The sequence below is a fragment of the Ranitomeya variabilis genome, chromosome 6 (assembly GCF_051348905.1).
Source record: "Ranitomeya variabilis isolate aRanVar5 chromosome 6, aRanVar5.hap1, whole genome shotgun sequence".
Classification (NCBI taxonomy): Eukaryota; Metazoa; Chordata; class Amphibia; order Anura; family Dendrobatidae; genus Ranitomeya; species Ranitomeya variabilis.
The window spans coordinates 158610178-158635864 of record NC_135237.1 but is presented as its reverse complement, the minus strand read 5'-3'; the positions used below and the strand labels follow the sequence as shown (position 1 = coordinate 158635864).

The following is a 25687-nucleotide window of genomic DNA, read 5'->3' as shown; positions in this document are numbered from 1 at the left end:
GTGCCACCACTCCAGCGCTGAATTAACAAAAAGTGGGTCTTTCTTAATTGCTATATATATATAATATACAGTGTTCCTCAACTCCAGTCCTCATGGCCCACAAACAGATTATGTTCTTAGGAATTTCTTAGTATTCCTCAATTGATAATTCCATCACCTGTACAATACTAAGGAAATCTTGAACACATGATCTGCTACTGGGACGACTGGAGTTGAGAAACATGTTTTCTTGGACGGTACAGATAGATGCTGTCTCTGTACACTAGAGGGCAGTGTAATACACATTATATTGACTTGTATAATACAGAAGTGTTTGCCCATTATACAGTACTAGATGGTGGCCCGATTCTAACGCATCGGGTATTCTAGAATATGTATGTAGTTTATTTATGAAGTTTTCAGAATAATGCAGTTTATACACAGGATTCAGCCGGCCGCGACCAATTAGCGAAGCGTGGTTCAAATTCCACGCCAATTCGCGGGTGGACTGCACCTGTCACTGATTGTTCGCGGCGTGAAGCCAGGGCCGGCTCCAGGTTTTTGAGGGCCCTGGGCGAAAGAAGTCTCAGTGGGCTCCCCTCTTTAACACATACCACGATTCATGATGCACAGATACAGCAGAGAAATATAGCACAGCCAAGTAGCAAATAACACAGCCCGCATAGTATATAGCACAGCCACGTAGTATATAACACAGCCACGTAGTATATAGCACAGCCTCGTAGTATATTGCCCAGCCACGTAGTATATAGCACAGCCCACGTAGTATATTGCCCAGCCACGTAGTATATTGCCCAGCCTCGTAGTATATTGCCCAGCCACGTAGTATATAGCACAGACACGTAGTATATAATACAGACACGTAGTATATAGCACATACACGTAGTATATAGCACAGACACATGGTATATTGACCAGTCACGTAGTATATTGCCCCCTGAGGACGGTTTCGTAACCGAAACGCGCGTCGGGGTGAGCTGTGGACGGCGTGGTGACTGGCGTGTACACTTCGGTATGTTTCCCATTACCCTTTTCATGCTATATTGTTTTTGCCTCATATGGATTGTCACCATGATAATTAATTACGGGTACACATCTGCTAATGGCTGTGCTGTGCATTAGCCGTGATATGTCTATTTTTGATGGTACCCTCCATCTATATATCTAATGTATGTTCTGTCCACTGCTCTCACTGGGCATTTTTCAGTGTCGCATTGTTGCATGTTCCCCCATGTCTCCCTTGAATCTGTTCAATAATTTTATTATAATAAAGCATTTTTGATATTTTGGATAAAAAATTGCTGTTGGTGCTTTTTGTTTTTTCTTAGTGAGTTTTGCAGTTTGTCCTGTTATTGTCCATATGTATAGTGGGGTTATTTTTCGGCTCTATTGGTGGGCCTTTTTCTTTGTTATCTTTTCCCCCGATACAATATAATGTCATTTTCTGTATATTTATTAATGTAGTATATTGCCCAGCCACGTAGTATATAGCACAGACACGTAGTATATTTCCCAGCCACGTAGTATATTGCCCAGCCACGTAGTATATTGCCCAGCCACGTAGTATATAGCATAGGCACATAGTACATAACACAGACACATAGTATATAGCACAGACACATAGTATATAGCACAGACACGTAGTATATTGCCCAGCCACGTAGTATATTGCCCAGCCACGTAGTATATTGCCCAGCCACGTAGTATATAGCATAGGCACATAGTACATAACACAGACACATAGTATATAGCACAGACACATAGTATATAGCACAGACACGTAGTATATTGCCCAGCCACGTAGTATATTGCCCAGCCACATAGTATATAGCACAGACACGTAGTATATAGCACAGACACGTCATATATAGCACAGACACGTCATATATAGCACAGACACGTAGTATATTGCCCAGCCACGTAATATGCTGCACAGCCACGTAGTATATTGCACAGCCACGTAGTATATAGCACAGAGACGTAGTATATAACACTGCCCATGCAGTATATAACACAGGCCACGTAGTATAGAGCACAGCAATTTAATATATTGCCCAGCCACGTAATATATACCACAGCCACGTAGTATATAGCACAGCCCATATAGTATATAGCACAGAGATGTAGTATATAACACAGCCCACGCAGTATATAACACAGCCCACGTAGTATATAGCAATGTGGGCAGAATATCCCTGTTAAAAAATAATTAAAATAAAAAATAGTTATATACTCACCCTCCATTGGCCCCCGGATCCAGCTGAGGCGTTTACCAATGCTCCTGGTGACACTTCAGTCCCAAGAGTGCATTGCGGTCTCGCGAGATGATGACATAGCGGTCTCAAGAGACCGCTACGTCATCATCCCGCAAGACCGCAATGGATGGACCGGTCACCGGAGTGTCGCGAGGAGCGGGAAAGGCCTCGGCTGGATTCTGGAGCCGACGAAATGTGAGTATATAATGATTTTTTATTTGTTTTATTATTTTTGACATTAGATCTTTTTACTATTGATGCCACATAGGCAGCATCAATAGTAAAAAGTTGGTCACACAGGGTTAATAGCAGCGTTAACGGAGCGCGTTACACTGTGGCATAACGCAGTCCGTTAACGCTGCCATTAACCCTGTGTGAGCACTGACTGGAGGGGAGTATGGCGCGGGCACTGACGGCAGGAGAGTAGGGAGTGGTCATTTAGATGTGGCCCGATTCTAACACATCGGGTATTCTAGAATATGTATGTAGTTTATTTATGAAGATTTCAGAATAATGCAATGAATACATAGGATTCGGCAGGCCGCAACCAATTAGCAAAGTGTGGTTGAAATCCCGCGCCAATTTGTGGCCGGACTGCGTCTGTCGCTGATTGATCGCGGCCAGCCGGGCGCGACCAATCAGTGAAGCCAGGGTCGGCTCCAGGTTTTTGAGGGCCCCGGGTGAAAGAGTCTCACAGCCCACATAGCATACAGTATAAAACAGCCCACGTAGTATATAGCACAGCCACGTAGTATATAGCACAGCCACGTAGTATATAGCACAGCTACGTAGTATATAACACAGCCATGTAGTATATAGCACACCCCACGTAGTATGTAGCACAGCCACGTAGTATATTGCACAGCCACGTAGTATATAGCACAGCCACGTAGTATATAGCACAGCCACGTAGTATATTGCAGAGCCACGTAGTATATAGCACAGCCCACGTAGTATATTGCACAGCCACGTAGTATATTGCACAGCCACGTAGTATATAGCACAGCCCACGCAGTATATAACACAGCCCACGTAGTATATAACAGCCCACATACTATATAGCACCGCCCACGCAGTATATAACACAGCCCACATAGTATATAACACAGCCACGTAGTATATAGCACAGCTACGTAGTGTATAACACAGCCATGTAGTATATAGCACAGCCCACGTAGTATGTAGCACAGCCACGTAGTATATTGCACAGCCACGTAGTATATAGCACAGCCACATAGTATATAGCACAGCCACGTAGTATATAGCACAGCTATGTAGTATATAACACAGCCACGTAGTATATAACACAGCCACATAGTATATAGCACAGCCACGTAGTATATTGCACAGCCACGTAGTATATAGCACAGCGAAGTAGTATATAACAAAGCCCATGCGGCATATAACACAGCCCACGCAGTATATAACACAGCCCACGTAGTATATAGCAATGTGGGCACCATATCCCTGTTAAAAAAAGAATTAAAATAAAAAATAGTTATATTCTCACCTTCCGGCAGCCCCTGGATCCAGCCCAGGCCTTTAGCGATGCTCTGTTCCCAGTAATGCCTTGCGCCAATAACACGTGATGATGTAGCTATGTCATCAGGGGTCATTGCCGCTATGCATTCTTGGGACCGGAGCTTCGCATGGAGCGGGAAAGGCTGCCGCGGACGCCGGAAGGTGAGAATATAATGATTTTTTTAATTATTATTTTTAACATTATATGTTTTTACTATTGATGCTGCATAGGCAGCATCAATAGTAAAAGTTGGTCACACTTACAGGGTTAATGACAGCGTTAACAGACTGCGTTACACCGCGTTATGCCGCGGTGTAACGCAGTCTGTTTAACGGACTGCTAACGCTATGTGGGCACTGACTGGAGGGGAGTATGGAGGGGGCACTAACTGGAGGGGAGTAGGGAGGGGCCAATTCGCGGCCGGACTGTGCCCGTCGCTGATTGGTCGCACCCAGCTGGCCGCGACCAATCAGCGACACGTGATTTCCGCGACAGACAGACAGACAGATAAATAGACGGAAGTGGACCTTAGACAATTATATATATAGATTATTGTGGATTTCTATTTTTTACCTGTGGTGTCGCTTTATGTATTTATTAAACAGAACAAATTAGAAATGACTGTATAAAATGCATTAAAGTGACTCAATAGTCTGTAGTGTGTATAGTGTAACCTATACTCGCTCACTACATACCATTAGGCACGATTTAGCATTGGCGCCGGACACCTATATATTTTTCAGTGTGTGCAAGGTGGAATTGATACCTGGTACTACACACCACACACACTCTCTGGCGGGTGCAGTGGGACTAACATCTATTTTGCGCACATCGTCAGGGCTAAGACTCACAATTTGAAGCTGATTATTTAGTACAGTATCAAGCAGTAGTATCAATTTGACACTCTACTCAAGGCGGTTCTTTTGGTATTAGGCATTTTCTAGGTCATAGCTGTAGCGCATAGAGTTGAGCGACTTTTACTTTTTTCGGATCGAGTCGGGTTTCGCAAAACCCGACTTTGTCAAAAGTCGGGTCGGGTGAAATCGGCCGATTATTGCAAAAAGTCGGGGTCCGATTGAAACCCGAAACCCAATGCAAGTCAATGGGGAATCAAAGTCAGCAGTGAGTAGAGGACAGGAAAACACCTACAGTGCCCATTTTAATGCCAAAAACATCAATTCTTATTACTTAAGCTTCAATCTTAATTTACTTTATAATAATAGTTAGGCATTGAAAACTGGGGGTCGTTTGGCTAAAGTTGTGTGGGGGGTAGGGCTGGCTCAAGATTTTTGTGGGCCCAGGAAACGCGGAATACGTCACGGCGGTGGAGCAGGGAGAGGTAAATATTTCAACTTTGCAAGTGCTGTGATCCTGAGCAAGCAGGGGGGCCCACTCGTTGGCACTGGCACAGGGCCCCTCATAGTACAGCGGTGTGTGTTTGACGGCAGGTGGCGCCTCCCACTGGCAGAGACACTTTTGCGTACTATGAGGGGCCCTGTGCCAGTGACGTCGCCAACGAGTATGCCCCCCCCACCTGATGAAGGAACCTGCACTTTCATCTGCACCTTCCTCTTTGTTCCCGTGTAAGGTGGTATAGTATGCGGGAAGGGGAACCTGACTTTCAGCAGGGTCAGATTGTGGCTGTGTAGAGTGCAAGGGGAATGTAGTGGTCTGGGTCAATGTACCAGCAGACTCATCTAGCAGTGGCTGGGCAATGGGCAGGATGAGGAGGAAACACAGATATAGGCCCAAATAATAAAGTAGGCTAAACGCAGTTCAAAATTGGTAACAGGACTAAACAGGCGGCATTGCTTTGTTCAGTGGAGGAAAACTGTAATGAATAATGAATAATAAATAATAATGAATAATAATATAATAATAATAATAATATATATAATATATTATAATAATAATATTATAATAATATAATAATTCTAATTATAATAATAATAATGATGATGATGAATAATAAAGTAGGCTAAATGCAGTTCAAATGTGGTAACAGGACTAAACAGGCGGCATTGCTTTGTTCAGTGGAGGAAAACTATATTGAGTAGCAGACTACGTTAGTAGGCCCAAATAATAAAGTGGGCTAAATGTCTGCTAAAAAATTGTTCATAAATAAACAGGTGGCATAGCTAGGTACAGGGGTGGGCTCCTCTGCTGAGTAGCAAACAGTGGTAGTAGGCGCAAAGTATTAACTGGTCTAAATGGAGGCCAGGGCCCCTGTATATTTTAACTATCATCTATCATTTCAACAAATATGTATTGGCAGTGCCATTGAAGGATTTAACAGCACAGACTACAGAATGGTGGAGCAGGGAGAGTTAAGTATTGCAAGTGGTAGAGCACTGTTCGAGCTGGGGGGGAACACTCTCTCGTGTGTGCGGCTGTACTGGCACAGGGCCCGTCATATTACGACGGTGTGTCTGACGTTGGTTGTGCACCACCACCGTCAGAGACACTTCTTTGTACTATGAGGGACCCTGTGCCAGTGCCGTCACCCAAGAGTGGACCCACCCACCTGTCCAAACGGCACTCGCACGGGTGCTTTCGCCAAGTGGTGACCACGGCCCTGTGGGGGAAGTCAGCCCATTTAGGGAGGTATAAAAATGGCCTATGGTGGACATTCAGCAGCTGCAAATGGAGGAATTGGAGAAGTCTGTAAGAGGAGGCCAAAAGCAAGACATTTTTCAGGCAAGCTACGTGTCAGCAGGGGAAGAAGGTGGGGCAAAATAATTTGAAATCCATGATTGGTTCATTTTAATGAAGGTTAGATCATCAACATTTTGGGGAGCCAGACGTGTCCTTTTTTCGGTCAGTATTGAACCAGCAGCACTGACCGTTTTTCGGTCAGTATTGAACCACCGCCCACGGGCTCTTCCATCATTTTTTGGAAAATCTAACCAAAATAACAACCGTTATATGGTACTGTAAAACAAGGTAGAAGGTGTATATAAACTTGTTGAGAATTTAAATCTTCCTTTTTTGGGGGGAGACTGAACCAAAACTAGGGCCTGTGCATAAAACAACACAATGTAAGTGGCAGAAAGTGGCTGGCTGATATACGACAAACTAACAGGACTGAAGTATATCCACTTTGTGAGAATTTGAATCTCACGTTTTTTTGGGAGACTGAACCAAAACTCAGGCCACTGTATAAAACAACACAATGTAAGTGGCAGCAAGTGGCTGGAAGATATATGAAAAAATCCAAGGACTGTAGTACTATTTCTATCTCCCTACAATGATCTCAGGACAAGTATGGCAGCAATAAAAAGGACTGCTGCACACAAAAGTGTGGACAAATAAACAAGATAACTGTGCAGAAAGGAGCAACAGGATTTTTGCTTTTAAAAAAGCAGTTGGTTTGCACAGCAGCGTACAAACAGCAATGCAGCTATCAGGGAGCCTTATAAGGCAGCCTAATAAGCTACAGAGCTGATGCACAAAAATATACCCTCCACTGTCCCTGAAAAAAAAAGGTGGTGTTGGACAGTGGAAATCGCTACAGCACAAGCGGTTTGGGGGTTAATCTTCCCTCCCTAACTATATCCCTTCTTCTGATGAAGCTGCAGCAACCTCTCCCTATGCTAAGATCGGCAGAAGTAAGATGGCGGTCGGCGTGCACGCCCCTTTATAGCCCCTGTGACGCCGCAGAAAGCAAGCCAATCACTGTCATGCCCTTTTCTAAGATGGTGGGGACCGAGACCTATGTCATCACGCTGCCCACACTCTGCGTCCTCCTTCATTGGCTGAAAAATGGCGCTGAAAGCGTCATATGAAACATGACTTTTGCGCGCAGATCGCCAACCTCACGGCCGATCCCACACTAGGATCGGGTCGGGTTTCATGAAAACTTTGCCGAAAGTCGGCGATTTTTGAATTTGTCTGATCCGTTTCACTCAACCCTAGTAGCGCGATATCCATACTACTTTTTAAGTGACTCAATTATTTTATCCTTATAAAATGTGTGACAATTTTGCTTGTTCAGTGTCCCATCCAGCATAGGTGACTGTAGCATCACGTCTCTCCTAGATGATAAGAACCAAGTGCCAGTGAGTTTGTGATATGTTGATGGATGTGCTCTCTAGCGCCACTTTCATTAATGTGTTGTACAACATTCCTGATGACATTTCTTGCCACAGGACTGTGGATGGCTACAGGGTCACTAGGACAGAGCCCAAGTCGGAGCATACCCACGGAATGGAAAATTGTGGCCAATGTCTAGTAGAGAATTGACATTTTGGGGATTTACAATACACAGTTGTCAATATGAATTAATTCATTGAAATCACATGTAGTCATTTTCTTAAAGTCTTTCGGCGAGTGCATATTCATTGGTGTGTGGGACTATTTCCTGTCCCTTGGCACACAGAGCTACGTGCTTTTAAAGGATAATTAAAAGAGCATCTAATAAATATTTCACATTGTTGCCAGCAGAGATGTTAATTACAACAGACAGCGTTTATATTTAAATTATGATGTGTAAGTTTTGTGTCCATTGCCTTCTTAGTACCCACTGCACTGCCATCTCCTGAGCTATTCTGTGCTACACCAGTTATCTGTGCTTCTTATAATGCTGTGACTTTCAGTACGATCAACGCAACATTTATTACCTACTATCCGTACATTCCACCTCAGCGAGCTCACATGTAGTGTGTCACCCCAAAGTATCATACACACCAGTGCAACCTCACATGTGGCGCTGTACCCCAGAGTGCAAACATACCTCAGCATCTCACATGTGGTGCTGCACCTCAGAGTGCCATACACACCTCAGTGAGCTCACATGTGGCGCTGCACCCCAGAGTTCCATACCCACCTCAACAAGCTCACATGTGGCGCTGCACCCCAGAGTGCCATACACACCTCAGCAAGCTCACATGTGGCGCTGCACCCCAGAGTGTCATACACACCTCAACAAGCTCACATGTGATGCTGCACCCCAGAGTGTCACACCCACCACAGCGAGCTAAAATGTGGCGCTGCACCCCAGAGTGTCATACACACCTCAACAAGCTCACATGTGGCACTGCACCCCAGAGTGTCATACACACCTCAGCAAGCTCACATGTGGCGCTGCACCCCAGAGTGCCATACACACCTCAGCAAGCTCACATGTGGCGCTGCACCCCAGAGTGCCATACACACCTCAGCAAGCTCACATGTGGCGCTGCACCCCAGAGTGTCATACACACCTCAGCAAGCTCACATGTGGCGCTGCACCCCAGAGTGCCATACCCACCACAGCGAGCTCACATGTGGCGCTGCACCCCAGAGTGCCATACACACCTCAGCAAGCTCACATGTGGCGCTGCACCCCAGAGTGTCATACACACCTCAGCAAGCTCACATGTGGCGCTGCACCCCAGAGTGCCATACCCACCACAGCGAGCTCACATGTGGCGCTGCTCCCCAGGGTGTCATACAAACCTCAGCAAGCTCACATGTGGCACTGCACCCCAGGGTGTCATACAAACCTCAGCAAGCTCACATGTGGCGCTGCTCCCCAGGGTGTCATACACACCTCAGCAAGCTCACATGTGGCGCTGCTCCCCAGGGTGTCATACACACCTCAGCAAGCTCACATGTGGCGCTGCTCCCCAGGGTGTCATACACACCTCAGCGAGCTCACATGTGACCCTGCACCCCAGAGTGCCATACACACCTCAGCAAGCTCACATGTGGCGCTGCACCCCAGAGTGTCATACACACCTCAGCGAGCTTACATGTGGCGCTGCACCAGGGTGTCATACAAACCTCAGCAAGCTCACATGTGGCGCTGCTCCCCAGGGTGTCATAAACACCTCAGCGAGCTTACATGTGGCCGCTGCACCCAGAGTGTTTACATTTGGTGCTACGCCTAAGGCTGTTCACATGTGGGACTGCACCTAAGGCTGTTACATGTGGTGCAGCACCTCAGTGTGTTCACATGTGGTACTGCACTTCAGTTCCATTCTACTGTTAATAAAATGCAGGCACACGCCTTCACCTGTCTAACAGTAATCTCTTACTTTAACAGCTGTACAGCTTTGTCTCTCTGCCAACTGATGTCCTAGAAGTCGAAGTGAAGGATAAGTTTGCAAAGAGTCGGCCAATCATCAAACGATTTCTGGGAAAGCTATCTATGCCGGTGCAGAGGCTGTTGGAAAGGCATGCTATTGGGTGAGCTCTACTTTTTAGTTCTGCCTGATAGATGAAGCTGTTGAATTTGATAAGTCCTATATAGTATCCTAGCTATTGAACCCATTCTACTCCTGGGTGGTGAGCATTTATATAGGTATATGGTCTCCATCCTGGTATGTGCTGCTTGCATCCTGTGACACCCTAATCTTGTCGTGTGCTACTACCATCCTGCGCCCCCATTCTGTCATGTGCTGCTTCCATCCTGTGCCCCCATTCTGTCATGTGCTGCTCCCATCCTGCGCCCCCATTCTGTCATGTGCTGCTCCCATCCTGCGCCCCTATCCTGTCATGTGCTGCTCCCATACTGCGCCCCCATTCTGTCATGTGCTGCTCCTATATTGCTCCCCCATTCTGTCATGTGCTGCTCCGATCCTGCGCCCCCATCTGTCATGTGCTGTTCCATCCTGCGCCCCAATCCTGTCATGTGCTGCTCCCATCCTGCACCCCCACTCTGTCATGTGCTGCTCCCATCCTGCTTCCCCATCCTGTCATGTGCTGCTCCCATCCTGCGCCCCCATTCTGTCATGTGCTGCTCCCATCTATATGCCTCGTACGCTGCTCCATAAATGTTGATGGCCCCATAAGATGCTCCATAGTAAAATATGCCCCGTATGCTGCTGCGATTAAAAAATAAATAAAAAAATGACATACTCACCTCTCATTGCTGGGCGCTGAGTGCCGGGGGCCTGAGCAGGTGGGGACACAGGTGCGCTATGGGGGTCAGGTGCCGGAGTTGCCTCTGGCTCAGGCCCCCGTCACTTGCTATATTCACCTTTCCCCGTTCCACCGCTGTGCGCCGCTCCATCTTCCGGGTCCTGTGGCTGTGACTGTTCAAGCAGAGGGCGGCGTGCACTATTCATGTCATCGCACCCTCTGACCTGAACGTCACAGGCAGAGGACACAGAAGACAGAGCGGCCCGCAGCGGTGGAACAGGGAAAGGTGAATGTAGCATATACTCACGCTCCTGGCACGTCCCTGGTTCTCCGTCGGAGATTGTAGTATGCGTTCGGTGCTTATGCATACTGCGATCTCCTGGGCTGCGTCACCGGTAAGCGCGGACTGTGCAGGCGCCGATTAGCGCAATGTCATGAGAGGGCGGGATCGTGACGCAAAAATCGGCGCCTGCGCAGTCAATGAGTCCGCGCTTTCCGGCGCCCATTTTCTTGAAGACACATTGCAGTATCTCTTCAAGAAAATGGCGCCGGAAAGCACGGACTGCGCAGGCGACGATTTCGGGAGCAGGGGGACATCGAGCAGGGGGACATCGATTCCGGGAGCAGGGGGACATTCATTCGGTGGAATTAGGGGGAGTTATCGTGACGCCGAAATCGGTACCAGGGCAGTCGGCGCTTTCCGGCACCATTTTTCTTTAACGGACACTGTGGCTATAATGTAACGCTGGGAGCGTTTGCGCAGGCGCTTGCGCAGTCTATAAAGTGGTGGGACAGAGTGACGCTCCCAGTGTTATATTATAGATGGATAATAGAAATGATTTCCTATTTAGTAAATGGCTTTAATATTTGTGCATGTGTATTTTCTAAAACATCAAATGAATACAAGCTGCAATCATAACATGTATTGGATAACAACTAATAACATTAGGAAGAAGAGTTGTGCTTGCTCCAATTGACAAAACTGCTATCCATTGCTTGGATCCAATAATTTTACTACCATAGAAATAAGTTGTTGAGAGGTTCTTCCAAATTTTGGTCTTAGTTTAAGCATGGTGAATGAGTAGCGGAGACAGACAGAAGAGGACCTCTGAGCAAGAGAAATACATGGGCCCTTTACAGTCCAATAGCTCATGATCATTTACAATTCCATATTCTTTAGAGGTGGTAGTGGACCCCCATACCTCTTGGCCCCTGTGCCACTGCACAGGTTGCACCAATGGTATGTCCACTCCCGGTCTCATCCTTTGATCGACAAAACTATTGAATCTGCTTTGATGTTTTTCCAAACACAGCAATGTCTATAGGAGTGTGGCTGCTCCTGATACTGTAATTCATCGAGGCAGTACTAGGCACAGTCACACTTGTGTGGGCTTCGATGTGCCTGGAAAACCATACAGGTAATGGATCTGACATTTCCTTGACTAATTATGTAGTACGCAATATTTTAATCTGTCACTCTCTCATTGTATGTGTAGGGATCGTGTTGTCAGCTATACCCTCGGCCGTCGCCTCCCCACAGATCATGTCAGTGGACAACTACAGTTCCGTTTTGAAATAACATCATCTATTCATCCTGGTACAGTATATTGTCTTCTTTAAGCTTGGGTTTCACATTTTTGTATTTCTTCTCATAAGTAACTTTATATAATTTAGAATGAATCAAGATTAGGGTTGAGCGAAACAGATCGGCACTTTTCAAAAGTTACCGACATTTAGCAAAGTCGGGTTTCGTGATCTGATCTGCGGTACACGATCTGTAATCCAAAGTCGGGTTTCGTTTTTAATATATATATATATATATATATATATATATATATATCATAGAGACACATATATATATATATATATATTTATATTTACTTCAGCGCGATAATGTTGAAAAGCCGATAATTCAATTGCCGGCTTTTCATTTCTCCTGCCTAAACCCGACATGATATGAGACATGGTTTACATACAGTAAACCATGTCATATCCCCCTTTTTTTTGCATATTCCACACTACTAATGTTAGTAGTGTGTATGTGCAAAATTTCGGCGCTGTAGCTATTAAATTTAGGGGTTAAATCGCGGAAAAAATTGGCGTGGGAAGAGAGTGGCCAAGTGCCAGAATAGGCGCATCTTCCAGATGTGCCTTTTCTGGGGTGGCTGTGGGCAGATGTTTTTAGCCACGGGGGGGCCAATAACCATGGACCCTCTCCTGGCTATTAATATCTTCCCTCAGTCACTGGCTTTACCACTCTGGCGGAGAAAATTGCGCGGGAGCCCACGCCAATTATTTCCGCGATTTAACCCTTAAATTTAATAGCTACAGCGCCGAAATTTTGCACATACACACTACTAACATTAGTAGTGTGGAATATGCAAAAAAAGGGGGATATGAGATGGTTTACTGTATGTAAACCATGTCTCATATCATGTCGGGTTTAGGCAGGAGAAATGAAAAGCCGGCAATTGAATTACCGGCTTTTCAACATTATCGCGCCGAAGCAAATATTAAAAAAGTATGCTTCCCCATTGAATTGCATTGGGTTTCGTGTTTTGGCCGATCCCGACTTTTCAATAAGATCGGCCGATTTCACTCGACCCGACTTTTGAGAAAGTCGGGTTTCGTGAAACCCGACTCGATCTCAAAAAATGAAAAGTCGCTCAACCCTAATCAAGATTGCATACACATTAAAAAAGCGCTAGACTCAAATACGTCAAACAAAATACAAATATACAATATTGAAAAACAAAACTGAGCCGGAGCATGACTTGAAAACATGCATGGTGTAAAGGCATGTTCACACTGGCCATAGAAACAAGCAAAACAAAAAATACAATATATACAATATATCCTGATCACTTTAGAGTCTGTTTCAACAATGTAAAATACTATGGAATGTTTCTAATTATAAAGATAACTTTATTAATGGTGCGTGATTATTACTTTATTACGTTCTTTTTCAGATGATGAAGACATCTCTATCTCTGCAGACCCTGATCCAATACCTAATGAAAGTCCATTACACCACCCAGTTGAAGTCCTCTCTAATGAACCTCAGAGGAGAACATCAGTAGCCACTGAAATGCCAACATCAGAATTACCAAATGGATGTATTTCTAGAACTGCGCATAATAAACACCCAGCAATAGACAGTAGATCAATAAGTCAAAACAGTTTACATAAGACGACAATACTATGTATGGGTCATGGAACTCTTTTGGCCAATACGGCAGAACACCTTCAAAGTAGCCCAGCTGATGTCCATTTGCCGGTATCAATTCCAGATCCCGAGCAGGAGATTGATGTTCTTTCTGAAGCTGAAACCAAAGTAGATACTAATGTAGATCCTAGTACTACCACTGAAGGAGTGGGCCCAGATGTTATAACTGTTGTGGAGACAAGTTTGCCAGTGGAAGGAGATAAGGAGCACGATAACATTTTAGAAGAGCCAGAAGAATTGAACCAGCAAGAGAATAATGAACCTAAACTTAGAAACACTGTGAAAAGGAAAACAAGGCCCTGCTCTCTGCCAGTGTCGGAGTTAGAAACAGTTATAGCATCGGCTTGTGGAGAGCCTGAAACACCCCGCACACACTACATTAGGATTCACAACTTACTACACAGTCTGCCATCAGCTCAGATGGATGGAGATGGAGAAGAGGAAGAGGAGCAGAACAGTGCAGAGATAGATGAAGAGTCAACAGTTAAGGAGATGTCTGAGAAAGACATTGTGAGTGAAACTGAAACCATGGTGGCTGATCCTTCTCTTGAAAATGTAGCCGATGAAGTTGATGACATTGAAAACAGTAGAAGTACGTTGCCCCATGATACCTCCAGTGATCACCCACCTGTTTGTAACCATCTCTGTGTGGATGGAGAGCACCCTAGGACTGAAAGTGAGAGTGACTCTAGTCCCAGGGTTCTTGGGGATCATGACTGTGACACATGTGACACCTCATGCTATAGCACTTCGTGTTATAGCACCTCATGCTACAGTACCTCCTGTTATAGTCCTTCCTGTTATGATAGCCACAATCGATTTTCTAGCCACACTCGTTTCTCTTCCGTGGACAGTGCCAGAATTTCAGAAAGTACTGTCTTCTCCTCTCAAGATGACGAGGAGGAGGAAAACAGCGCATTTGAATCCATGCCTGATTCTAACCAAAGCCCAGAGCCAGACAGGGACCATGGTGATGGGTCAATCCAATGGTCTGATGATATCTCTAGTCAAAGTATTAATTCAGAAAGGACTCCTGGTGTCCCAGAATCTCCAGTTGCAGGGCCAAGCAGCAGGAGAGAAGGTTAGGTTGAAGCTTTTTCAATAATTACTCTTAAAATGTTATACATTGTATTTCATTTTTGTGTAAAGCATGTGTATATATATTACGATCAGAGATGATCATAAACATTTGCAGTACCCTGGTCAAGAGGCCATGTCGGTAGTGCATAACTACAGGACAAGAGCGCTACGAGCCTCCTCCTACCTCCAGGATACCCTGTGCCTCTTATGAATAGTAGTCCTGACATGGTGTCATCATTTCTGCATGATGTCACACTGGGCCTACTAATCAGATCCTAATACTGCAGATAGGATGATGTTTGCTGGGCTCTGGTCCAGCAGCCATGGACTACTGACGTGACCACTGGATCTGGATCCTGCAAATCTTTTTGATCATCTCTTATATGAATATGGTATAACAGTGTTCCCCAACTCCAGTCCTCAATAGCCACCAACAGGTCATGTTTTCAGGATTTCCTTAGTATTTCACAGGTGATGGAATTATTGCCTGTGAAGGTGATGCAATTATTACCTGGGCAATACTAAGGAAATCTTGAAAACATGACCTGTTGATGGCTCTTGAGGACTGGAGTTGGGGAACACTGTGGTATAATATACTGTATATGTTATTACTATAAAGTGCTGTTAAGCAAAGCTACAGCATAAGACCCCCAGACAAGAAGAAAATCCTCCTTTATGTTCTCAAAATTCTCTGTAGCCCTAAAATCTTTACTGCTGCACATAGAATGATGCTTCAGGTGTTTACAACAGAGTAACGTCCCACAGTACTAATGGTATCATACATATCATGGTGCTGCACATGACAAGTAGACAGGACGTTTTTGCATTGTTCTGAAGGGGTGACAGATCATCATCTCACCTCATGAACACGTCACTGTATTTCTAATAGAGGTAGATACAAGCTGCATGTATCACTTACCTGTTGTTAGTTAGCCATTTAACAGCTGTTTTTGCCTTTTATTTTGAACTAGATGGTGGCCAGATACTAACGCATTGGGTATTCTAGAATATGTATGTATGTATGTATGTATACAACAGCCACGTAGTATATAGCACAGCCACGTAGTATATAGGAGCCACATAGTATATAGCATCCACGTAGTATATAACACAGCCACGTAGTATATAGCACAGCTACGTTGTATATATCAGCCACGTAGTATATAGCACAGCCATGTAGTATATATCAGCCACGTAGTATATAGCACAGCCACGTAGTATATAGCACAGCCCACGCACTATATAGCACAGGCCATGCAGTATATAACACAGCCCACGTAACACAGACAGCCACGTAGTATATAGCACAGCTAAGCTAAGTCATCTGGGTAGTTTTGCAATGCATCTCTGGGAATGGAAGCTGGCGGCAGCGTTGCGTGCATCGGTGGACGTCGGAAGGTGAGAATAGCACGATTTTTTTTTTTTTTTTAACATTATATCTTTTTATTATTGATGCTGCATAGGCAGCATCAATAGTAAAAAGTTGGTCACACAGGGTTAATAGCAGCGTTAACAGAGTGAGTTACACCGTGGCCCGTTAACGCTGCCATTAACCCTGTGTGAGCGCTGACTGGAGGGGAGTATGGAGCAGGCACTGACTGGACGGAAGTAGGGAGGGGCGAATTCACGGCCGGACTGTGCCCGTCACTGCCGGCCGCGACCAATCAGCGACGCTGGATTTCCGTTACAGACAGACAGACAGAAAGACAGACGGAAGTACCCCCTTAGACAATTATATAGATAGATGTTCCTTTACATGGCGCTGTACCCATTATCACTGACCTTTATAGTACATCCACCAGATGAACATACTGACTTACAGAGGTTATGTAGCTGAATGCATGCACGGTGCATTTTCTATTTAATACCATGCCCCTCCTTCCATGTGTGCATATTCTAAGGGTGTTTAAGTATCATTTTATTTATTTTTTTTGCAATATTTATGTTATTCTTTGTTTAATAAAATGTTCTGCAAGTTTTTGTTATCCTTTTTATTTTAGTTCTTTCCAATATTTAAGACCAACTTTAAAAAAAAGTTATTTGAATGATTTTATTAGAGGGCATGAAAATAAGCAAGTTTGCAATTCACTTGTCTTTTCTATTTGCCGTCATTGTTCTTCAATGGAAGCTTTTTTGTTCTTTAGTGTACAGTTCCTTTCCATGACGCTTGGCCTCCAGACCCTGGCTGAGTGAATAGTGGCTATATTCCTGGAGAGGAGTTAACTCTTAACATTCCAGTCAGATTTCTCCAGCCCATTGATTTCAATATAGCAGTTAGCTGCTCAGCTCCCTCACCCTCCTTCTCATCTTCTGAAGAGATGCAGTTATAAATCACCATCTTTCTAATCTTGGCTCTCTGCTCTCACTGTCTGGAGCTCTGTTCTTGCACAAATGCAATGTTAACTATAAGCGTAAATACAGTGATAACAGTGTACACAGAAGAACAAGCCACTGAATGTATTACAGCAGAACTTGTGCCGAGCTTTATAGTTCTACTAATATTACTAATTACAATTCTACTAGTCACAAGAGCTGTCCCTCAAAGATTAAAGACCGCCCTGCCAAAAACCAGAAAATAAGGAAATTGCATTGGTCTGAACTGCTCAAGAGACAACTTGAGAATACCTCTTTCAATGAACTGGGGAAGAACGGAGACATTAAGGATAATAGAAAGTTGAAGTTTTTTCTTTTTGAAATTAAAAAGCTTTATTTAAAACACATTTAAATTTCAAGCCAGAAGATGGGCTTTAGAATAATGATTACATGGCTGCATGCATCCTTCCAAATGAAAGTATTAAAGAATTTTAATAATATGTAGCATATTTCAGGTATGTTCACAAGGGACGTACTGTACTTGCTGCAGAAATGGTGCGGATATTCCGCCAACTTATATGTAAAGCTGTGGCATCCCCAAGGCTGATCAATTTACACTGCAGCTTTTTTTCTGTGGATAAGATGTTGCAGAATATCATCCAGAACACTTGGTACTGTAATACACAGCAGATTATTCTGGATGAAAACTAAATTGTAGATCCGAGCCATCCAACACACCTAACATAACCTGCATTATGTCCTAGCTACCCAATCACCTTGTGCTCCAATGTCTTTTCTACATTTTCTCTTTTTTTTGCTTGATACTTGATTTCTTTAATATGGTGGTGGAAATCTGAATGGTCATAGCCAACATCTTGTACAATATGTAAAATCATATCAGCTTTTTATCCTGGTTTTATAGTTACATGCTATGTATTTGTTTGAAAATCGGGAGTTAGTGAGGGTTATATCTACATTTGCAGGCTTTCTATGTTTCAAGCATTGTAAATTTAAGGCAAATCTGTCACCAGACATCTTCACAATACAAAATGATGAAGCCGATGTACTTACTTTTAAAATCCACATCAAAGTGACTGTATAATTCTGATCTTGTAATGACCATTTTATGAGTTTAGCTAAAGAGTGAGAGAGCTCATGAGCCACAATGTATTCTATCTCAGCCCATACACCCAGCCTGAGTGACAGCTGCAGCTTGTACTGAGCAGTGAGAGATCTTACCAGAAGCAGGGAGGAGGGACACCGAGGACCTGTCAGTCAGGATGGGTGTTAGGAAACTAAGTTTAAAGTGGTTATCTAATTTTCCTTCTTTCAGAAAGTTCCTCTGCCTCCTATCTGCTTTGCAGGAGCATTGTTCTCCTGAAGATAGACAGTTTGTGCCAGCATGCCCTGAGTGCTCTCATATCCTGCTAGTAGAGGCATACCTGTGAGGCATGGGATGAGCTCAGGGGTACCAAAATTGGCTCAGAGTTGCGCTTGCAAGCTGTATACATAATTAAAATCTCTCCATTCTTGAGAACTGAGAATATTTTTAATAAGAAATATATTGTAAAATTGCTTGTTTTGACAAGCACTTTGCAATTTGACCTATTTAATTAAATGAGACAATCAAACCTTTACCATGATTATACAGTCATTCTGACATGAATTTACAAAGTAAGTTCACCAACCTCATCGGGTCTAAAAGAGCTATTTAATAAGTTTGTTTTGTGGAATCTGATGACAGATCCGCTTTAAAGTACATTGTCAATTCTGTGGTATCTCAAATATACTATAACTAGATGGTGGCCCGATTCTAACGTATCGGGTATTCTAGAATATGTAGGTAGTATATAGCAGAGGTCCCCAACCGCCGGTCCGTGGACCAGGACCGGGCCGTTGGGGTTTTGCAGCCGGTCCGCGGCGCCGCTGACAGCGGCTAAACATGCCGGTTGTGCGGCTTGTCACACTCCAGCGCCGCAGCGTTCGTCACACTCCAGCGCTGCAGCGTTCGTCATTCCCCCTCTGGTGGGCGGCCGTGGAGTTCGGGCGGAAGTCTCCTCCCCCTCATCCGCCACTCCCTCCTCCCATCTCCCGCTGTACGAGCAGGGCGGGTGGCTTCCACAGCCGCAGCTCCTCCCATTCCGTGACGTCACCATGTATTTCCGGAGTCACCATGGGTGAGTCATATCCGGCCTGTGCGTGTGTGCGGGAACAGCGGGCTGGGCCCCTCTGAATGAAGGTATTACCGGCGGCTGTGCAGGGTCCATGTGTGGGGAGCTGGGGTATAGATGTAGCAGTGCTGAATATTTTTTTCATGAAGTGGCCATGAAACTTAATAAATAACAAACTCAGCCCTGCTACATCAGTAAAAAACCAATTGATTAATCATTAATCAATTGGTTTTTTACTGATGTAGCAGAGCTGAGTTTGTTATTTACTGTTTGTTACTCATGTGCTCTCAAGAGAAGTTATCGGTCCACACTGCACTGCACTGATAAAAGTACCACAAAGCTTTAGCATGAGGCCAGATGTAGCAGAGAGGAATGTGTCACTTGTAGATTTCATACACACAGTGATTCATTTGTCGGGTTTATGAAACACTGAACACAGATGTAGCAGAGCTGATGGTGTCACAGCAGAGTACATTCATTCATTAATCATTAATGAATGTACTCTGCTGTGACACCATCAGCTCTGCTACATCTGTGTTCAGTGTTTCATAAACCCGACAAATGAATCACTCTGTGTATGAAATCTACAAGTGACACATTCCTCTCTGCTACATCTGGCCTCATGCTAAAGCTTTGTGGTACTTTTATCAGTGCAGTGTGGACCGATAACTTCTCTTAGAGCACATGATCAATGACTAACACAGGTCTGCTACATCCGCACCGCCGTGCCGGAGGAAATGTTATGGAATGATCAGGAAACTCCACCCCCATATGACCAAAGCCCCGCCCCTGCCACACCCCCACCGGGCCATGGAATAATAATAATAATAATAATAATAATTTTATTTATATAGCGCCAACATATTCCGCAGCGCTTTACAACTTATAGAGGGGACTTATACAGACAATAGACATTACAGCATAACAGAAATCACAGTTCAAAACAGATACCAGTAGGAATGAGGGCCCTGCTCGCAAGCTTACAATCTATGAGGAAAAGGGGAGACACGAGAGGTGGATGGTAACAATTGCTTTAGTTATTTGGACCAGCCATAGTGTAAGGCTCGGGTGTTCATGTAAAGCTGCATGAACCAGTTAACTACCTAAGTATGTAACAGTACAGACACAGAGGCTATTAACTGCATAAAGTGTATGAGAACATGATGGAGGAACGTGATTATGTTGTTGTTTTTTTATTAATAGGCCACACAGGGATAATTAGGTTAATGCGTTGAGGCGGTAGGCCAATCTGAACAAATGAGTTTTTAGGGCACGCTTAAAACTGTGGGGATTGGGGATTAATTGTATTAACCTAGGTAGTGCATTCCAAAGAATCGGCGCCGCACGTGTAAAGTCTTGGAGACGGGAGTGGGAGGTTCTGATTATTGAGGATGCTAACCTGAGGTCATTAGCAGAGCGGAGGGCACGGGTAGGTTGGTAGACTGAGACCAGAGAGGAGATGTAGGGTGGTGCTGAGCCATGGAGTGCTTTGTGGATGAGGGTAGTAGTTTTGTACTGGATTCTGGATTGGATGGGTAGCCAGTGTAATGACTGGCACAAGGTAGAGGCATCGGTGTAACGGTTGGCGAGGAATATGATCCTGGCAGCAGCATTCAGGACAGATTGGAGCGGGGAGAGTCTGGTAAAAGGTAGGCCAATTAGTAGAGAGTTACAATAGTCCAGACGAGAATGAATAAGTGAGACAGTAAGAGTTTTTGCAGAGTCGAAAGTAAGAAAAGGGCGAATTCTGGAAATGTTTTTGAGATGCAGATAAGAAGAGCGAGCCAGTGATCGGATGTGGGGGGTGAATGAAAGCTCGGAATCAAGGATGACTCCAAGGCAGCGGGCATGTTGCTTTGGAGTAATGGTGGAACCGCACACAGAGATGGCAATGTCGGGCAAAGGTAGGTTTGTAGAGGGAGAGAACACGAGGAGTTCAGTTTTTGACAGGTTCAGTTTCAGATAGAGGGAGGACATGATGTTAGAGACAGCGGTAAGACAATCACTGGTGTTTTCTAAAAAGGTCGGCGTGATAACAGGAGAAGAGGTATATAATTGGGTGTCGTCAGCATAGAGATGGTACTGGAAACCAAATCTACTGATTGTTTGTCCAATAGGGGCAGTATACAAAGAGAAGAGGAGGGGGCCTAGGACTGATCCTTGAGGAACCCCAACAGTAAGGGGAAGGTGAGAGGAGGAGGAACCAGCAAAACAAACAGTGAAGGATCGGCCAGAGAGATAGGAGGAGAACCAAGAGAGAACGGTGTCCTTGAGGCCGATGGAGCGGAGCATAGTGAGAAGGAGCTGATGATCCACAGTGTCGAATGCTGCGGAGAGATCCAAGAGAATGAGCATGGAATAGTGACCATTAGATTTAGCTGTTAGTAGGTCATTAGAGACTTTAGTGAGGGCAGTTTCAGTAGAGTGTAAAGAGCGGAAACCAGATTGAAGAGGGTCGAGAAGAGAATTATCTGAGAGATAGCAGGTAAGACGGGAGTGGACCAGGCGTTCCAGGAGTTTAGAGATGAAGGGAAGATTAGAGACAGGTCTATAATTAGCGGCACAATTTTGATCGAGGGAGGGCTTTTTAAGTAGTGGATGTATGATGGCATGCTTAAATGAGGAGGGAAAAATACCGGAAGTGAGGGAAAGGTTGAATATTTTTGTTAGGTGAGAGGTGACAGCCGGGGAAAGGGACTGGAGGAGATGCGACGGAATGGGGTCGCTGGTGCAAGTGGTCGGGCGAGAAGATGCAAGGAGCCTGCTTACTTCTTTGTCATGATCTCTGCAGGCAGAGATCATAGCAAGCCTATAGAGGGACAAGCTCTCGGAAGATGGAACTATACTGACCATGAACTAAGCCTGCCGCGCAACTAGAAATAGCCAGGTAGCATTTCCTATTTATAGCTAGATGCCCAGCTCTGGCCTAAGACCTAAATAGCTAGCAGAGGGAAATATAAGACCTGGCTCACCTCTAGAGAAATATTCCAAAGAAGACAGTAGCCCCCCACATATAATGACGGTGAGTTCAGATGAAACAACAAACGCAGCAGGAAAATAGTCTTAGCAAATTTGAGGTCCGCTTACTAGATAGCAGAAGACAGATAGTATACTTTCATGGTCAGCAGAAAAATACTAACAAAACACCATCCAGAGATTACCTTAAACTCTGGCATTAACTCATAACGCCAGAGTAGCAATCCCTGATCGACGAGAGCTTTCCAGACACAGTAACAAAACTTCAGCTGCGAACTGGAACAAATAGGCAAAACAAAACATGGACAAAAGTCCAACTTATCAGTAGTTGTCTAGAAGCAGGAACAAGCACTGAGAGGCATCAGATAACATTGTTGACCGGCAAGAAACCACCAGAGAAATGAGCTTAAATAGCGACACCCACTACTGATGGAATCAGGTGAAACAGGAAAGAGGATGACAAGTCCAATTCCACAAGCGGCCACCGGGGGAGCCCAGAATCCAAATTCACAACAGTACCCCCCCCTCAAGGAGGGGGCACCGAACCCTCACCAGATCCACCAGGGCGACCAGGATGAGCCCTATGGAAGGCACGAACAAGATCAGAAGCATGAACATCAGATGCATTGACCCAAGAATTATCCTCCTGGCCGTAACCCTTCCAGTTGACCAGATACTGGAGTCTCCGTCTGGAAACACGAGAGTCCAAAATTTTCTCCACAACGTACTCCAACTCACCCTCAACCAACACCGGAGCAGGAGGCTCAAGAGAAGGTACAACAGGTACCTCATACCTGCGCAATAACGACCGATGAAAAACGTTATGAATGGAAAAGGACGCAGGGAGGTCCAAACGGAAAGAAACAGGATTAAGAATCTCCAATATTCTATAAGGGCCGATGAACCGAGGTTTAAACTTAGGAGAAGAGACCCTCATAGGGACAAAACGAGAAGACAACCACACTAAATCTCCAACACAAAGCCGAGAACCAACACGACGATGACGGTTGGCAAAACGCTGAGTCTTCTCCTGTGACAACTTCAAATTGTCCATAACCTGCCCCCAGATATGATGCAATCTCTCCACCACCGCATCCACTCCAGGACAATCCGAGGATTCCACCTGACCGGAGGAAAATCGAGGGTGAAACCCCGAATTACAGAAAAACGGGGACACCAAGGTGGAAGAACTGGCCCGATTATTGAGGGCGAACTCTGCCAATGGCAAAAAAGCAACCCAATCATCCTGGTCAGCAGAGACAAAACACCTCAGATATGTCTCAAGGGTCTGATTAGTCCGCTCGGTCTGGCCATTAGTCTGAGGGTGAAAAGCAGATGAAAAAGACAAATCTATGCCCATCCTAGCACAGAATGCCCGCCAAAATCTAGACACAAATTGGGTACCTCTGTCAGAAACAACATTCTCAGGAATACCGTGCAATCGGACAACATTCTGAAAAAACAGAGGAACCAACTCAGAAGAAGAAGGCAACTTGGGCAGAGGAACCAAATGGACCATTTTAGAGAAACGGTCACAGACCACCCAGATGACAGACATCTTCTGGGAAACAGGCAGATCTGAAATAAAATCCATCGAGATGTGTGTCCAAGGCCTCTTAGGAATAGGCAAGGGCAACAGCAGTCCGCTAGCCCGAGAACTACAAGACTTGGCCCGAGCACAAACGTCACATGACTGCACAAAGACTCGCACATCTCGTGACAGAGAAGGCCACCAGAAGGATCTTGCCACCAAATCCCTGGTACCAAAAATTCCGGGATGACCTGCCAATGCAGAAGAATGTACCTCAGAGATGACTCTGCTGGTCCAATCATCCGGAACAAACAGTCTATCAGGCGGACAACGATCCGGTCTATCCGCCTGAAACTCTTGCAAGGACCGCCGCAGATCAGGAGAAACGGCCGACAAAATTACTCCCTCCCTAAGGATACCTGTGGGTTCAGAATTACCAGGAGAGTCCGGGTCAAAACTCCTAGAAAGGGCATCTGCCTTAACATTCTTAGAACCCGGTAGGTATGACACCACAAAATTAAAGCGAGAAAAAAATAAAGACCAGCGCGCCTGTCTAGGATTCAGGCGTCTGGCAGTCTCCAGATAAATCAAATTTTTGTGGTCAGTCAATACCACCACCTGATGCCTAGCCCCCTCGAGCCAATGGCGCCACTCCTCAAACGCCCACTTCATGGCCAAAAGCTCCCGATTCCCAACATCATAATTCCGCTCTGCGGGCGAAAATTTGCGAGAAAAGAAGGCACAAGGCCTAATGACGGAGCAGTCGGAACCTTTCTGCGACAACACTGCCCCAGCTCCGATCTCCGAAGCGTCAACCTCAACCTGAAAAGGCAGATTCACATCAGGCTGACGCAACACAGGGGCAGAGGCAAAACGGCGCTTAAGCTCCTGAAAGGCCTCTACAGCATGAGGGGACCAATTAGCAACATCAGCGCCTTGTCTGGTCAAATCAGTCAGTGGTTTAACGACATCCGAAAAACCCGCAATAAATCGGCGGTAAAAGTTGGCAAAGCCCAAAAATCTCTGAAGACCCTTAAGAGAGGAGGGCTGAGTCCAGTCACAAATAGCTTGCACCTTGACGGGATCCATCTCAATGGAAGAGGGAGAAAAAATATACCCCAAAAAGGAAATTTTCTGGACCCCAAAAACGCACTTAGACCCCTTCACACATAAAGAATTAGACCGCAGAACCTGAAAAACTCTCCTGACCTGCTGGACATGAGAGTCCCAGTCATCAGAAAAAATCAGAATATCATCCAGATATATTATCATAAATTTATCCAGAAAATCGCGGAAAATATCATGCATAAAAGACTGGAAAACTGAAGGGGCATTAGAAAGACCAAAAGGCATGACCAAATACTCAAAGTGGCCCTCGGGCGTATTAAATGCGGTCTTCCACTCATCCCCCTGCCTGATCCGCACCAAATTATACGCCCCACGAAGATCAATTTTAGAGAACCACTTAGCACCCTCTATACGAGCAAACAAATCAGTAAGCAATGGCAATGGGTATTGATACTTAACAGTGATCTTATTCAGAAGCCGATAATCAATACATGGTCTCAAAGAGCCGTCTTTTTTTGAGACAAAGAAAAACCCAGCTCCCAAGGGAGAAGAAGATGGACGAATATGTCCCTTTTCCAAAGACTCCTTTATATATTCCCGCATAGCAGCATGTTCCGGCACAGACAAATTAAACAAACGACCCTTTGGATATTTACAACCCGGTATCAAATCTATGGCACAATCGCACTCACGGTGCGGAGG

General features: G+C 45.0%; 1 protein-coding gene across 3 annotated transcripts in view; it reads left to right on the top strand.

Annotated features, from left to right (window-relative positions):
* HECW1 (HECT, C2 and WW domain containing E3 ubiquitin protein ligase 1) overlaps positions 1-25687 on the top strand; it is a 414968-nt gene that overhangs the window by 275973 nt on the left and 113308 nt on the right. For 2 of the 3 annotated variants that reach the window (XM_077269167.1, XM_077269168.1), the window contains 3 exons: positions 9803-9945; positions 12117-12217; positions 13590-14927. In XM_077269167.1, coding sequence (XP_077125282.1) covers positions 9803-9945; positions 12117-12217; positions 13590-14927 — 1582 coding nt within the window. The remainder of the gene's footprint in view (positions 1-9802; positions 9946-12116; positions 12218-13589; positions 14928-25687) is intronic. The other variant, XM_077269169.1, reaches the window with a different exon arrangement.